Raw genomic sequence first — 17,278 nt, forward strand, 5'->3', positions numbered from 1 at the left:
AAAAAACCTGGCTGATGACAGCAAGACTTTTTAAGACTAAAGCTTACTTGAACATCTATTTTTTCCTGCATATTAATTCTGTATTGTAGTCTTTTAATCAAAAACTGAATCTATGCTAAGAATGGACTGAGTGACTTTTAGAAAAGTGTGGTCCCAAATACTGGAATTGTTGCCTAAATAGTAACTGACTATTACAATAAGTTTAACACTCCCATAGCACTTGAAAATGCCTGTAAAGAGAGGTGTTACAGAAATCCTCAATGTCTTGCCAGGCATAGTAAGCCATTCCTAGGGTCTTCTCTCTTTCTGGGTTGTTTTTTTTTTTGGTGGGTTTGGTTTTTTTTTTTAAGTACTTTGTTTAATAGCCCCTGACAAATATATTTCTGTATGTGAATGTATTTCCATTTTTCAAGCAGAAATTTTTGGCAATAATAGATGTGGCAAAAACATTGAACATTTTATTGTGTGATCTACATATAAGTACTCATTATAAAATATTTATGGAATATAAATGCATAACTAAGAAGGTAATACTTTGTCTAGCCATTAATTTAATATGACAATAATGTCTGTTGTAAGGAAATGAGATCCATTAGTGGTCTCATGGATTACAAAGGTTTTATTTCTGTATCACTCTATCTCTTATTTCCAATCTGTGCTGACAATTATACTTAATTCTTTCATAGGTAGAAATTTTGAAAAATTTTATCACTAATATAACCGATACAGTATTCATTCATGAACTTGTGCATCATTCATAGATGTCTGTCTCAAAATGTTATATATCCACTGCTGAATGTTTGATGACGCTTTGGTTTTGATTCAGGTATACTCAGTCAAAAATAATTCCAACAATATGAATCAACAGTAGTAATTAATGTATTTGAAAGAGTTTATGCAGCTATATGCAGACTGAAATTGATCTTTTCCTCAGAACCTTAAAATAATAACTGCCACTCTTTTTCACTGAAATAAAAAGCTTAACAGATTTTCATAAAACTCCAATAATATATTTCATAATACTCCCATAAATTATGATTATAGTTCTTCAGTTATCTGTTGATGACTCAGACAATACTATGTACACTGTTTAAATCATAACTTCTAGGCTAGCAAGCGATTTACAACTCAAAATATATTTTTCTTGTACAATTAATGTATATTATACAGAAACTCTTCATCACTCAGAACAAAGAAATAAATTTCAGGTGCGAGAAATAACTAGCAATCATGTCCATGTGAATTTCTCTCTAAACGTATTTTTGTTTTCTTAGAAATATAAACTATTTCCATGACCAGGATATGCTACAACAGCTCTACTGTGTTGAACCTTGTGCCCCTTGTTTGCTCCAAGACAGGACAGAAAGAGGCAGACTCTTTTCTGCAGTGCTCTGTCCACAGGGATTATTTTAGCTTGCTTTCAGCGTGCCCTGGTCTTTCCCAGCCAGCTTTGATGATCAAACAAGGTTCGTTGCCCCAAAGGCCTGTCCCGAAAAGGACAAATTATGTCAGTTCACAAAAGCTATGGATTTAAAAAAATTAGGAATAGATTTTAAAAATTTTTGTAGTTAACATTTTTCATGAAAAAATATTCCAGTGTTTTAAATTGGTCAGTAGTTTAAAAAATGTTAAAAAATGCCTTTGGCAACATGAAAGCAGGGCTGTCATAGAGAAAGAAATGTCTGCGCCTCTACTGAGAACTTGGAAAAGAATAGGAAAGGAATTTGGCGTCATTTATAGACAAGTTATTTTTTCCTATTTAGAGTACTAAATACAAAACAATAGATTTTTTTTTTCTTGTGAGCACTTCTGAGATCATCTTTAAATGATTCTACAGCCAAGTACGTATGTTTATAGCAGCCGTCAAATTTTTGCCCTCAGTCTTAACCTAGTTGATGAAAATGTTATCAAATGCGACCAGTGTTGTACACAAATGTGTACAATTCAGTAATCTTTTCACCTTATAAAATATCCATTAACGAAGTAAATTTATTACCTGCATTAAAGCCAAATATAGATTGTTCACATTATCAAAAAATCTTAGTCAAAATGTTCAGTCCTGAAGGTATTATGACAATATCCAATTTAATTAATCGTAAGTAATCTTACTTTGATGAAACCAACCCATGTACACAAAGCTGAAATGTTTGTGTGTATGTCAGTGTGGAATAAGGGTGTTTGGGCCATTAATTAAACCCAGTTTTATTTTAGAGATTAAGATCCAGGTTTGTGGCATTAAAATCAAAAGACACAAATCAGTGGCTTGAGAAGTGTAAGAGGCACTTAATGTGAAGTGATTATCAGCCATGGTGACTTGAGACTAAATTAGGTGTAAATGTAGTCCAAGTAAATAAAGCATATCAAATTGAAGGGTCTTCTGAAACAAATGTGATTGATTGCCATTTCTGCCCTCCAGTATTCGTGGACTACAGTGGACAAGAAAACAATTTTGTGGTGTTTGGGGGTTTTGTTTGTTTGTTTTAAGAGGGGAAGGAAGAACACCACTGTTCTAAGGTTTCTCTTTTGTAGTTCATTTTCCTGATTATAATTTTTAAGAGAGTCTTGTACTCTGTTCCAGAAGAAGGTACCTACCCCCTCTCATGTTGGCCTAGATGATTGATCATCAAATGGATATTCACCATACAATAAAAAAAGGGGAGCTAACTGTACAATTTAAATTCTTTCTGCCTCAGGCTTTTGCTGTCCTTAGTTTCTTACAGTGTCCCCCATTTCATTTCAATAGGGATAGCATTGTTATAAAACCTTTCAGGGTTACTTGTAGGGGTCGGCGTTTGGAAGATCTCACGATGGCACGGAAAGTTAGAGGGTTAGTCGCAGCCTTGTGATGTACCTGTAACCCCACCTCCCCTTGTTAGTATAAAAGGAATTAACTGCGCAATAAAAGGCAGAAGTTGGCGCTCACGCTGTGTGTGTTATCTGTCTCTTTCCCTGGTCCGGGGCGACCAGTGATCTAAGCGTGGCACCTTGATATGTAGCGAACGCTACAGTTACTTACCTAATGCAGCTCACTTTTTGTTACCACATGTTCTCGCCTATGCCACCTATTCTAGGAGCAGTCTGACTTTTCCTTAGCTGGTGAGCTTTCCTTCATCCTTCCTCTTTAGCACAAATAGTACCTTCAAGTCTCCTGAGGCTAATATTGAGCACTTCTTTCTCCCAATAGTAACAGTCAAACTCCCAACAATTGCTAGATACTAAGCAATGGATTTTTTTTTTTTATTTGAGGAAGATGGAGATTGATTGATAATACTTTTATTCTTACACATAAACAGCTACTTATTGCAGGAAGCTATACTGCATGAGTCATGAAATACAAGCCAAAGAAATGAAAGGTATTTGAATGTTACAGTAATATACCCATTCCTACTTGCTCAACAGTAACAGCGCTGCTATTTGCAAGTAACCACTTGTCCATCTGACAGGAGTGGCTCCGAGATCTCCCTGGGACCTGTCCTTCCCCTTCTCCAAGGAGATGGAGACACTGCCTTCATTCAGTCCATCTCTTACTCTGGCACACCAGAGTTTTCTTTCTTCTTCTTTTGCAATCTGCTGTGCCTAGGTAGCACAAAACATGCAGTCCCTGGAGTGTTACCACTGACCCCAGTGGAGCCAATCTTTTACCAGAAAAACTCCATACAACTACAGGAGTGTAGTACACAGCATCACAGTGGTTAATGTGGATTGACGGTGAGTGGTGTCCCAAAAGGGGACTTGGTGGAATGTTGCTTCCTCTAGTGAATCAGCAGAAGAGGAGGCATAATGGCCTTACCTTTTAGTTCTTGTGTATCAATCTCTGCAGAGCAATGCCTGTCATTGCTCAGATGTCAGATGCTGCTTATAACTATGCTGGAAACATAACATAAAACAAAATAGTATCATTAATTTCTCCTGAGACTGTATATGCATGTTTTAGGTTAGCTATTTTTTCACTGCTGCACTTAGTTCAAACATTGTATTGGCAGTATTGTAAGGTGGCTTGAAAAGTTGTTTTGTCCGTGAATTTGTCCAGTTGCTCTCTCAACACATGACCAAAAGACCACTCTGTGTTCAGGTGCAAAGGTTTCCACAGCACAGGTATGACATGTCTCAGGAAGTACCGCCTTGTCTTTGCTTGAACCTGCTGCTTTTAATGACACCCAATACCAGTGTTGGAGGATGGAGAGAAGCATCATATCTATTCAGCATCTCTGTGCCAGTTGTGATATGACGAGCATTCATCACCTTTCCTTGTTTATCTGTTATTTAGACTGGAGACTTCTACTTTTTACTGTCATTCTTTATAGGAAGCTATTCCATAATTTGAATCATTCTTTCCACTTTTCCCAGTGCCTTCAGTACTGCCACATCATTTTAAGGTGGGAAACAGGAATCACAGCCAGTAATGGTGTCAGATGCAGTATGGATTTATACAGTGGCATAGTAATGCTTCATGTTTTGTTCTCCTTCCTAATAATTCCTAACATTTAATTTGGCCGTTACTGGGCATTGGACATGTTTTCATAGCGCTATCAATTGTGTATTCGTTTCTCTGAAGTGATCTTGATTATCAGGTTGCCAACAGTGAAACTAAAAGTAAGAAAATACTATTTTCTCCTAACGTAGATGTTTTATAAGTAGATTATTTAAATGTGAGGATAGGTTCAGTTTTACTTTTCAGTCCTGTAGTCTTTTATATTGTGATTTCTTGATGTAATATGGTGATTGCTGCTTGTCATTCACTTTTTTCTCTACAATTAAATTTGTATGTCTTTAATCCTTTTTTTCTATTAATTCAAACCTTCTATAGACCCATGCAAGCATATCTTAATACTGGTGTTAGGACTGCTACCAAAGAAAATGTTTGATGCACTTTCCTGTAGCTTTTAGTATTATAAAATTAACACCTGTGATACGGATAATTGGGATAGTTTTGGAGATATTTAATAATGGATCAGATACAGCAGTGGCAAAATCAATGTGAAGTTGTGTCCCATGTTGCCTCATCAATGTGTCTTATAACATGGCTTGGAGAAAACAGCAGTTTAACCATCTTGGTCACTCAGCACTGTTTTTTCTGCTGTGTCTATCAACTACGTCTGTGTTACCGTAGCCTTTTGTCATGTGGATTTTTATCTCCTATGAAGCTGTCTAAAACTGTCAGATCACTTCATGCAGGCCACTGTACCACCATTAAATATAGTGAGGGTGACATTTTTTCAGGTGCAGAGGTCAACATAATGCTTATGCATCACTTATATTTTAGCGAAACTCTTTTTTAAGGCCTTCATTCAAATTTTGGAGCAACTTTGGATGACTGACAAACCACTAACCTCACTAATTTCAGTAACTACCATATTTGGGCAAAATATTATGTAAAATGTTTCCTTTCTGATTGATGCCTTTGTTATCTGAAAAAGAGCTATTTGATTTTGCCTCGTTCATTCCTTTCTCTCATTTTGTATCTAAGTATTACACTCTCGGTTCAAATATGTCAATGGGGAATAGGTTGGGTGCTTTTTAACACCAACACACTGAGATGTAATCAGAAATAGATTACAAACCCACTGGCTTTAAGCCCTGCCTATAGAGGGCTCATACTGAGCCTGAAGGGCAAAAGGAGCATCCACAGGGAAGTGAATGACTTCCTTCCACGGTAAGCGTTTCCCCTTTCTAGAGATTATTCCTGCCTCTGACATCCTCTTGTGCTGCTGCCTTGGGAATACGGTAACAGTTGTGCTGCCTGGAGCACTGGAGAGCAGCTGGAACTCCATTCCATGCCACCTTTCCTGCTCTCACATGACGTGAATCAGTTTGTTTTAGAATAAATTTTTAATAGCTGGACATCTGGTTAGTTTGGGTTTGAATATATTTTTCTATCCATGTAATGAAGGAAAAAAGATTACTCAGGAAAATACTTAAGTTGTTATTTAATAGACCTATACAATAGTTCATATAGCTTCCAAAAGCTTTTCAGTTATAGAGCTTTTATCAATTTTCTATGTGAAGTTTTACAGATCCTGCCTTTTTATCACTAATATCGTGGTTCCTAACATTACTTGCTCCATGTATACAGAACAATAGAGAGTCTTGGCATAGCTTAGCATTCTATCAAAACTAACACGCTTTTGCCAAAAGAGAGGAAATATCTGTCTATTGTTCTGTTAGTGTAGGTGGAGTAAACAGATCTTCAGGGATTCCCTTATTGCTGTAGGAAGTTATTACAGAAGGACATTATAACAGAGACTACGGGAATATTTACTGAAAGTTCAGTGAAACTTGAAAGCTGTTCAGCTCACTTAATAAAATGTTTATATATCCTGTTTCACTGCACAACAAACAATGTTGAAGAAAGGAAGTTACTTCAGATCAAATGAGTTTTCATTAATCAGAAAGCTTGAAAATAACAAAACAAGTTAGATAATTTAGATCAGTCTGTTTAGCCCCCCCAACAACACTGTAGCCCTCTCCAGGGAAAAAGAGAAAATTCTCCAGTGGTAGAAGAAATGTGTCATTGGTCCTGCAGTAATCAGAAGGTGATAGAATACTAGTTTGACTTTAATGACTGTGACTTCAGCAGCTGGATACTTGTTTAAAAAAAATAAAACATATGAATACAGTATTAAGTGATTCTCTTGTCTTAATGCTTGAGTCATGCGATCCTACAGAGGAGTTCTCATAGTAATTTTTAACTCACTTTTCAGTTACAACTATATAAAAATATTTTACATTGTCCAAAATAAAAGCTCCAGTAAGCAATTAATTTTTGTTAAGCACTTGTAGTTTTTTATCTTTGAGAGCAAAAAGACCCATTTAGAAATCTAATCGCATCTTAGCTGTAATTAAGGAAGACACAGTAATATTTTTTCTAATATAATTTGTAATAGTGCTTCTCATTTAGCTTTATATGATTTCAGAGACTTCCTGTACCCTTTTTTTCCAACAGAGAAATGTAAGAGGATTTCCAGTCTGCTACATCTGATTAACAGTGGCTGTTGTTTTACTCCTACCAAACTGCCTTCATTTGTGTTTTCACCCTGAAGTGCTTAAGCTCATAAGCTTTGTTAGCCTGGACACTGTATGAAAACTTAACTGCAGCTTTGGGAAGCACACCACTTCATAAACCGCAGGCTTGTGAGAAAAGGGCAACGGCCGAAATGCAGCTTTAAAGCCTTCTTCTCGCGGTTTTAGGCCAGGCAGGATGGGACTCCGTGGCCTCCTGGGGCAGGAGGTCCCGTTTGCACGCTCGACACCTACACGAGATGGGCGCCACACGTCCGCTCCGCAGAGATGCCCTTTTCTCCACAGCAACAGGGTTTGCCTCGGAGCAGAACAAACTGAGTGAGGGGGGAACCGGGACAAACCTAACGTTGATGACCAGTACTAACCTAACAGTACGTTTCCGAGTGTCTGTGTGCATCTATGCACAAAGCGTCGACGCGGTGAAGGAGTTCTCACAGCTGTTCCAGAGGTAGCTTTTGTGAGACTGGCAGTGGGGGGGTTTAACCAACTTTTAAAGAGTCAGTGTGGTTGAATTTATCCATACGTACGCCTGTCCGTAGCTAAGGTTTTCACCTAACCTAAGGCGCACTCGTCCCCCCGCTCCCCTCACATCCCGTGGCTCTGAGGAACACCGAGGGAGTTCTCCAGAGCACCGAGGGAAGGCCGGCGACAGCACGTGAGTCCCCCCTGACGTCAGCGCCGTTCCAAAAATCTTCCGCCGTTCCAAAAACGCCACCGCTGTTTCAGCCCCAGTAGAACGGCTAACGTTGAGTTTTGGCAAGCAAAGTCAAGGGGTTTCGAACTCCACAGTGGAGGTTTTCCTCGAGGAAGGGAATTGTTGCACCGCACGCCGGCATCCCAAAAGGCTCGCTGCTCCGCTGTGAGTTAGAGGGGCGCCGGGGAGGAGCAGCGGCCGGCAGGGCAGCCCCGGGGACTCGCCGCCTCCCGCCGGCTTCCGACCGCCGGGGCCCCGCCGCCTGGCCGCGGGCCCCGCCTGGGCGACGACCGCGCATGCGCCGCCGCGGTGGGGCGGGGCGAGCGGCCGTGCGCTCGATCGATGACTCGAGGGGCGACTAGCGCTGCTTGGCCGCTTCCAGTCCGGAGCGATCGCTGCCCGAGCGGTGTCCCCCCTCCCCCTCGCTGCCCCGGAGCCCGCGCCGCCGTCGGGGGAAGGAGGATGGTGAGGGGCGGCCGGGCCGGGCCGGTTCGGGACAGGGCACCCCCGCGCCGCCCGCCCGGGCTGCGGAGCCAGCCGGGGGGGGCGGGAGGGGGCAAGGGGGAGGGCGAGAAAGCGGGGAGCGGGCCCGTGAGTAAGCAGTTCCCGGGCCATCCGGCGCCGGGCCTGGGCCTCGCCGCCGGGGCCCGGGGCTGCCCGGGGAGGGGGGCGGCCGTGCTCCCCTCGGCGGGGCGCGGGGGCGGCGGTGGGGCGCGACCCCTTCGGCCCGGCCCGGCCCGGCGTGACGCCGCAGAGGGGGAGAGGCGGCTCGTGGCTGCCCTCGAAACCGGCCGGGCGGGCGCGGCGGCGGCCCCGGCGAGGGCTCGGCAGGGCTTCCCGCCGGCCGGGCACGGGCAGCGGGACCTCGCCGTCCCGCTCTCGGGGCTCTCCCGCCGGGCGTGGGGGGCTGGCTGCTCGGAGACTTCGAGGCGGTGCTGGCCGGCAGGCGGGCGCGCTCGCTCCGGCCCGGAAAGAACCGTGGCCGGAGAAGGGGCCCCGGTGGCCGGCCTGGGACCGAACCCTTCGCCTAAATGCCCTGTCAAGACACCGACCAGAACTTCGCTCGGGAGTCCTCTTTCTGCCTGCTTGTTAGTTGTACTAATGGACTTTGGTTTGTTCGTTCTAGTTTCGCAACCAGTATGACAACGATGTCACGGTTTGGAGCCCGCAGGTAAAATCTTTGTACGCTTGCTAACTGGCTCTTGACCTGCTTTTTGGTCTTCCTTCACTCTGGCAGCAGCGGTATCACGGCAGCGTAGACTGTATTCAGGTGCCTAAAGCTTACTGCTGTCTGCTCCCTTCTTGTTTTGTAGGCTGTAGGTTTCTAGAAAGCCATTAGCACATCTCTAAGCTTCTGGTGTATGAACCTGAGTGGTGCTTAGGTGGGCCTTGTTACCTCAAAGTACTTTAATTCAAAGTTGCTTTCTGAATGTACCTGCGAGATGTGAAGTAGATGCTGTCGCCCTTGGGGGTTGGACTAGATGATCTTTAAAGGTCCCTTCCAACCCAAACCATTCTATCATCGATTTACAGACCTATAATAAAAAGTAAGGTATGGAAGTGCATGAAACTGAGTTTAAATCTCCCCAGTGTTAGGCTACTGCTAGGTCACTCTCTCTTTTATTCACTAGCAAATGTTGGAAAGGAACTATTTGGTTTACAATTGGGAAGAACTTCTTTTTTTAATTAAGAGCTCTACTGTATTCAAATTGTTCAGAAAAAAATCGAATTATTAAAAGTTATTATTTAGTGCTTAAATGAGAATATGCTGACTTCTTCAAGTATGTGTGTACAAAAAGAGAAACGGGTGCTGTTATGCCATACTTGAAGACAACCTTGAATATTTGAATATTCTTTAGTCAATACCATGATAGCTGTAGATGGCTTTGAACTGTTCTCATCCTTCTTAATGATTGCGTTTCTCTGGAGGACTCTGTATCAGGACCTTTAGTTTTAAAAATTTTAATCTATCTGTTACTTCAAAAATTACTTTTAAAACTACAACATTCTCTTGAGACTTTTAGTAGATAATGTGAAGTCATCGACAGCACTGTTTTCTTTTTTTTTCATAAATTGCCTTGAAAATATGAATAGTGCTGATGTCTTTTTTATAAAAGACATTTAAAGTAGCTACTGTGTTGCAGTTAGCACTCCATACGTTCCTGTAGGTGAGGCAGTGGTATAATACCGTAATAATTCTTGGCATTGTTAATATAGGAGCAAAGAGTAATCATATTTTATTGGGGCATGTTTTCCAATATTGTTGTAAAGGAAAGGAAATACAAGATTAAAGGCTAGAAAGGGTTTCACACTTTTACAGCCTTGCAAGTCATTCATGAAAGTCGATAAAAGCATGTTGGAGAGGTCACAGTGATTCCATACTGCTCTTGGGCAGGAAATATCCTATGTTAGTGAAATTCCATTTATAACTTAGTCGATGGAATGGAACATTAGGGTCTTTTATGCATCTAGTGGACTTTGCATTTTTCTAGATAAATCAAATCAAAAACCTTTTAGCAGAAAAACCCCCAACAACCTAATAGAAGGTGATTTCCTGTAGATTATCCCCAGTACATTTCACTGTAACAGCTACTACGTTCCGCTCCATCACAACTGGTAGGATGCAACTGTATGCTTGAGTTAGTAATTCCAGTATTTGCACAGTAGCAGTGAACTGACTGACTGTGAATGCTGACTACTTGACATAAGCTGGCCAGGTAGAGTGCAGAAAATTAGCTACTTTGCCCTCAGTGGTTGCATGAAAAGGACATTGTCTCATTTTCCTGTAAAGCTCCTGGCCGCCTTTGCAGAACATGTGGGGACTTAATTGTCTTTGAGACCTTTACTCCTCTTTCAGACTTTACTGCAGTTGACTAAATAACTTGTTCAGAAGTTATTAGGGAATTGATGGTGAGGCACAACAATTGCATAAGACTCATTTCTTCAGGAAACTCGATTAAAAGTTAAGTGTCCAACTTCAGCTATAAGTTCTGTCTTTGAATTACATTGGGTCAAATACTGATTCCTCTGAAGACAGTGACAAGAGTCTTGTGATTCTTATAATGTCAAGGTTATTCACCCTTTCTTTTTAGTTTTCCTGTTTCTTTGTATGCAGTAGTGAGTGGCTCAGAGATGGATGGATTTTTGTGGGTTAATGGTGAGGCGTTTGCAGAGGATAATTGAGGAATTCTATCGGTTGTAGGTTTAAACTGTTACGCAGTAAGTGTACCGATTGGGGTGGGGGACTCGAAAGGTCTGAAATTCGAAAACAATTGAAAATTGATACAGAGGATTAACTTTAGAATGATTACATTTGATTTTATTCTGTAGGGCCGAATTCATCAAATAGAATATGCCATGGAAGCTGTGAAACAAGGCTCAGCTACTGTGGGGCTGAAGTCGAAAACGCATGCTGTTCTGGTTGCTCTCAAGGTAAATTCAAAACTGTGTTCTTGGGACAATAATATTAGTAGAAAAGTTTTAGTTTGGCAAATTAGTTTTGTGCAGTCTAAACTTTTGTGTGTAATGTAAATGTAATCCCAGTTTCGTTTTGCTTGAGTACCAGTATAGAACTGTAAATATTTTCAGTACCTATATAAAGCAGATTTTCACAAAATGGTGAAGGAAATGAGTGAAAGATTTTTTTTTTCCCTTTAAAAGATGTGTTTGGTTTTTTTGTTTGTTTTTCATCAGTTATTAAGGAGTAAAACTATTTATTTCTTTTCCCAAAGCTTGAGTGAGTGTCTGTTCTTTTTTTTGTTCTGATAGTTTCCTACTGAAGTGGAATTAGGTTTTTCTTGTCTTGTGTTGCAAGTTTATAAATATTTTTTTTATTGTTTCACGATCACATTCAGTTCTTGCTATAAATGTTAGCAGATTTCTCCACGGTGCTTGGCAAACTGTTCAGTTTCCCACATAGCTTTCTCCTTTTATGCATAGAGAGCACAGTCTGAGCTGGCAGCTCATCAGAAAAAAATCCTGTACGTTGACAACCATATTGGTATCTCAATTGCTGGACTTACAGCTGATGCAAGACTCTTGTGGTGAGTATCTTAGTTGTTGACATACACAGTTCTGCAATAATGAGTGAAAGGTCATTTGTAGACTCTTGCAAATGAAATTTTCTGGTCAACTAAGGATTAGTCTTGAGTTACTGCTCTGTTGTACTATGCCAAAGACCTCAGCGTGAAATTCTGGCAGATTTTTAACTAGTTGGCAGAAATCTCATTTGTTTGGCCCAAAATTTTGCTCTTTGGTTTTGTTACTAGCAAGACAGTCCTGTCTGGTTTCCTCAGTGTGATGGGGTTTCCAAGCAGTCAGAGAAAGTGCAGCACTTATTTCCCTCTAGCAGCTGCTTCTTTGTACACACATTTAAGAAACTTACTAAAAATACACACTGCTGTATGTGTTGGCTTCAGAGGGGCTTGCTTTTTACCTGCTGGCCACATAGTTTCATCAGTTGAGGTAAATGTACACAGAAGGAGGAGTGTTCCTCAGTTTGATAGGAAAGGAAAAAGAAGGCAGAGGAAGAATTGCTAAAATAAATCTTAATTCCTGTAATGTTAAAAAGAAATGTTACCATTTAATGGTGGCTTTTTTCCAGATGATCCATCTGTTGCCTGCATGAACTTCTACCTTCTTTGCATTTGTATGGCTGAAATGCTATAATACTCTTTCAAACGTGTGGTCAACTTTCTAAATAACAATTATAGGTCATGATGAAATTAAATTATGTAATGCCTTTGACCCTTTTTCTCAACAGGCAGAGCTGAAACAAAAGTTCTTACCTTAACAGACAAGTATTGAGACAAAAACTCATTGTGACTTTGATCTATGCATTGGTTTGATTTTTTTTTCTTATCTTTTTTCTTTTTTTTTTTTTTTTTTTTTCTTTTTTCCTCCTAGCAATTTCATGCGTCAGGAGTGTCTGGATTCTAGATTTGTGTTTGATAGACCTCTTCCAGTTTCTCGCCTGGTGTCACTAATTGGAAGCAGTATCCTTTTTTTTTATACTTCTAACACTTTTATATTTTTTTACTTGTTCATACTTGTTCATAAAATGATCACAGCTTAAAAGTCATATTAAATTGAAAAAGTTAATTATTCTTTATTCACATTGCTTGTGTATTCTTTCAGAGAATATCCCATAACATGCACTGAACTGGTAGAGAAGCAATAAAGTGCTATGCAACCTTTAACATGGCACTGTTTTTCTGTTACACAGCCTCATGCCTTTGGAGGTGGGGGAGGAAAAATGACTGCACTATTCAAAATATGATAACTTACTGGATTGTAGCTGCTCGCTCAGTTTTGGGTTTTTTTTTTTCCTCTCGCAGCTTCTATCTCTGCATGGAACACAGTGGAGGGCTTGTATTCTGTTATCAGGTGCCTGGAAAAAGTTCAAAGGGCTAGGAAAATAAATGATGCTGTGCAGCGTTAGGTGAACTGTTTGTATAGTTGGTTGAATGCACCCTTCAGTTATTTCAGGAAAGCTAATGGCTAAATTTTCTTTTGGTGAAAAAGAAGTTGGTATTCCAAGTAAGCCGTGAAATCCGTTTCATTTGAACATAGTCTTTACTCCTGCAGAAAGGTTTACAAAGACTATATAATGATTTTGGTGCATCTCTGCTTGGCTTAGGAAAACATTTTGGGTAATTAACATGTTATTTTGAGATTGTTTCCTTAGCTTACTTAAGAAACCCAGATACCAACACAGCGTTATGGCAGAAGACCGTATGGCGTAGGACTGCTCATTGCAGGTTATGATGTAAGCAAGCTGCACTAGTCACTATCGATCTAAAAGAAAATGTGCTTAACGCAATTTTATACAATAAATAGATGTTAAGAGGGGAATATGGAAGAGGTGGACTCATCAAAATTCTCTGAATAAGGAAATTATTTTCTGTATCTTACCTTGAAACATAACTTTAAAAAATGTTATTTAATAGCTTATGAAGTGTACGTTTGCAAAAATGAAGACCTAATTATTTTAAGGTGCAAAATGAGATACTGCAAAAATTAGATTTGTTTGTGTTTTAAGGGATCAAAATGTTGATCCCACGATGACAGTAATTATTTTACTATTGATTATGGAGCTCTACAAACTATTATTTTAAATACTTTTTGTAAAAAAAATGGATGTGGAAATCATCACTGGCCTCTCTTACTTCTTTAGCAGCAACAGTTTGCTTAATGCAGCACACACAGAATGTCTGCCCTCAAAAGTTTTGACATGAGGAAGGTTGAAGGAAATTGTCTTGCCTGAAATCTTGCATGGCATGGCTAAGTCTACAGCAGGTTTTTACTTCTGTGCAGATAAGGTGGAATGTGTGTAAAATATCTACTGTGAGCTATGAAGTAGGAAGCGTACATGAGCACAGTACAGCTTATGGAACAGAGAAAGAAACACTTTTGGTGCTAGCTATCCTGCCCACATAAAAACTGCATTTTAATGAACAAAGTGTAAAGAAAGAATTTTTTTATTATTATTACTGTTTGGTTTTTTTTACAGTAGTTTTGAAGGAATTGTATAAGAACAATGATATGACAAGCAATATAAAATACATTTATGTGTGTACATACAAGCTATGAGATGTACCATGAAACAAAACTGTTTTAGAAAATATCACATGTTCCAGAAGCAGACTTGGTATGAATTTATACATTTGTTTTACATTCTGTGGGCTTTTTTTCTCTCTTTGTAGGATATGGGTCCTCACATCTTCCAGACTTGTCCCTCTGCAAACTATTTTGACTGCAAAGCAATGTCCATTGGTGCTCGTTCGCAGTCAGCACGAACTTATTTGGAGAGACATATGACTGAATTTACTGACTGTGAGTAATGAAACTCTGTCTAATGGTATTCATCAATTATTCAGTTTATTTTCTGCTACTGCTCTATTCTTTTGCATTTAGCAAGGTAGGAAGATAAATTTGGGGAGCCAAGTTTGGCATAAGTGTAAATCTGCATGAAGACAAAAATTGTAAGGAAAATATTACAAATCTTCATGTCCAACATCTGGGTGCTTATTACATCTAATGAAAAGAGAATTTGTGCTCAGAAAAGCAGAGGAAAAAAAAAAAAGGCCTCTGCCCTGTTTAAAACAGGGAAAGAACAGTTCTGTCCATATCAGAGAGGGATAGTATGTCAGGGCAAGTATTTAGGTGGTGCACTTAAAATGATGAATTTATTTTTACATGAAATGGTCATGAGGAAGCTACTAAATGGCTTCTTGGGCAAAAAAAAAGTGTGATTATTACTGCACTGGAGGCAGGGCAGGTGCCAAAACCAGATGCATTTGACCTCAAATGTAGGGAAGGGCTGGTTTCTTAAGGTATACCTTTATAACCAGCTCTGTGATCAGTATCAGGAGTACCTAAGGAGAGCAGTTCTGTAAGTCAAGCTAGCCAAAGTGGTTTTTGAGTTGTCAGCTGGAGTGGGAAGGAGGGGAAATGAGTGTCTAGATATAATACCATATATTTAGTAAATGTCTTTCTGGTTTTATTTTAAGGTAATCTAAATGAGCTAGTTAAACATGGACTACGTGCCCTGAGAGAGACTCTTCCTGCTGAACAGGATCTGACCACCAAGGTAAATACAAGGTTTTCTTAACAAGAAATTTTACTGCCATTGTTATTAGAAATTACCACGAAAAAGATTTTGTAGGGTGTGGCTGGCACTGAAATTTGGAAGCTGAACAATGGTAGATGGTATCATCTTCATTTCACATGTCACCATTTTATCTACAGTTTCCTTAATTATCTCAGATTTAATTTTCTTAAAAAAAATTATACCTTCTTTAAATAAGACATTGTTTCCCTGGTTGCTTCATTCTATTTTAGACTTTGATCAGTGTTTAAGTTACATTACATGCAACTAGAATCACAGCCTTGCATTGTAAGCACAGGCAGTAATTCACCCAGGAGGTGAGGGAAGGTAATGCACAAACAGTTGATTGAGTATCTACAGCAGCAAAAAGTTGCAGAAACTTCTGACAATGAATTGAGGAGTCATTGAACAAGAAAATTCTAGGGATATCCACTAGTTGGTGTTCTGCTTGTGGCTGATCTGCCATTTTCCATGTTTAATTTTTTTCTTCTTAGCTCACCTTGGTTTTTAGAACTCTTAAAATAATGAAAATGCAAAATAAGATTAAAATAAGTGGTTTTGAAAAATCATGTAAGTTATTAAAAAGAAAACAAAAAATTGAAAGAAATTGAAATACTTGAAAAGTAGTTTTACTTACAAGATTTTGAAACATGATAGCTTTTGTAGGGAGTAAATCTGCCTACCTTTCCTTTTTTAGTACAATCTACCAAAGAGGAGTCTCAAAATTTCCTTTTTTCGTTAAGCAGACACAAACAGCAAAATGAGTCTCTTTGTCATGGGAGGAAACTTTCATCTGTTTCACAGGCGAAAGCTATAAAGCCACAGAGTTAGTAGCAGAAAAATGCTTCTCACTTCTTTCAAAACTTTGCTTAACAGAATGTTTCCATTGGAATTGTTGGCAAAGACATGGAGTTTACCATCTATGACGATGATGACGTAGCACCATTCCTAGAAGGTCTTGAGGAGAGACCACAGAGAAAGGTATGTGTTTTAGATATAAATAAATAGGCTTTGCTGAAAGACAACGTTACGTGATGAATGACCTATCACATTTGTGTTCACAGCATTTAACAGTGTACTATTCTAGTAGAGTTTTAGGAACGTGACTTTAAAATCTGAAGTTAGTACGTGAAAACCATATAATCTTAGCCACAGACTAAGATGCTTATTAAATCAGTTTATGCTGAACTGGTGATGGGCCTTCCAAAGTCATCTTTCCTTATCTATGATCAAGTACTGCCTTTCATTTTTTTGCAACTGAAGTGGCTACATGTTTCTCATGCCTGCCCCAGGATGCCTCCTTAGTCTCCTGGTTACCAGCTCTGTCCTGCTCTGTGCTTAATTTGGATAATGCTACTTTGTAAGCTGTTTGCTGACATGAGCTGCATTGATGCATTAGTGATGCTCAATCCAGGATAAAGCTGATACGTCATGTGTTGTTTTTTGCCCTTCTATAATATATATTTTTTTTCTCTCTTTAAGCCTGCTCCGCCTGCTGATGAACCTGCAGAAAAAGCAGAGGAGCCCATGGAGCACTAGTTGGTGGATGAGTTCCTCTGTGTTAATGTATGTCTAATTATACAGGAACGTTTATCCATTTGCTGGTAACTTTACCCTCACCTATATGCGTTTTCTGCTGATACATTCTGAGGATTACTCTTAAAAAAGAAAGAAACCAACCCACCTATCCTTAAAAGATAGACAGGAGGTCATAACTGGTTGTATTTTCTTTGACAAGAAAGGTGTAATCATTTTCTAAATAGTACATGATACTGTTTTTTAATGAAAAGCATACTGTCTTTAACTTGTAAGGACAAGTGGAAATAAATCACTTTCTTGGAATCTGCTGTGGGTTTGGTTTTTTTAATCTGAACAAACACCTGTTCAAATACTTCTGTCATATCAAGGTGCCAGCATGTGTTTGACCATTTGTCAATGTGAGCTTTTACTTATGG

General features: G+C 39.6%; 1 protein-coding gene across 1 annotated transcript; it reads left to right on the forward strand.

The window, feature by feature from the left end:
- The first annotated feature begins 8,033 nt into the window (after positions 1–8,033).
- On the forward strand, positions 8,034–17,165 carry PSMA1 (proteasome 20S subunit alpha 1). Its single transcript, XM_075048021.1, has 10 exons — positions 8,034–8,179; positions 8,841–8,885; positions 11,045–11,146; positions 11,654–11,757; positions 12,620–12,708; positions 13,411–13,481; positions 14,419–14,548; positions 15,226–15,305; positions 16,200–16,304; positions 16,806–17,165. Exons 1-10 carry the CDS (start codon positions 8,057–8,059, stop codon positions 16,860–16,862), a joined length of 906 nt encoding a protein of 301 aa, XP_074904122.1. The 5' UTR covers positions 8,034–8,056; the 3' UTR covers positions 16,863–17,165.
- Positions 17,166–17,278: the final 113 nt, after the last annotated feature.

This window comes from Buteo buteo, chromosome 16, assembly GCF_964188355.1.
Source record: "Buteo buteo chromosome 16, bButBut1.hap1.1, whole genome shotgun sequence".
Classification (NCBI taxonomy): Eukaryota; Metazoa; Chordata; class Aves; order Accipitriformes; family Accipitridae; genus Buteo; species Buteo buteo.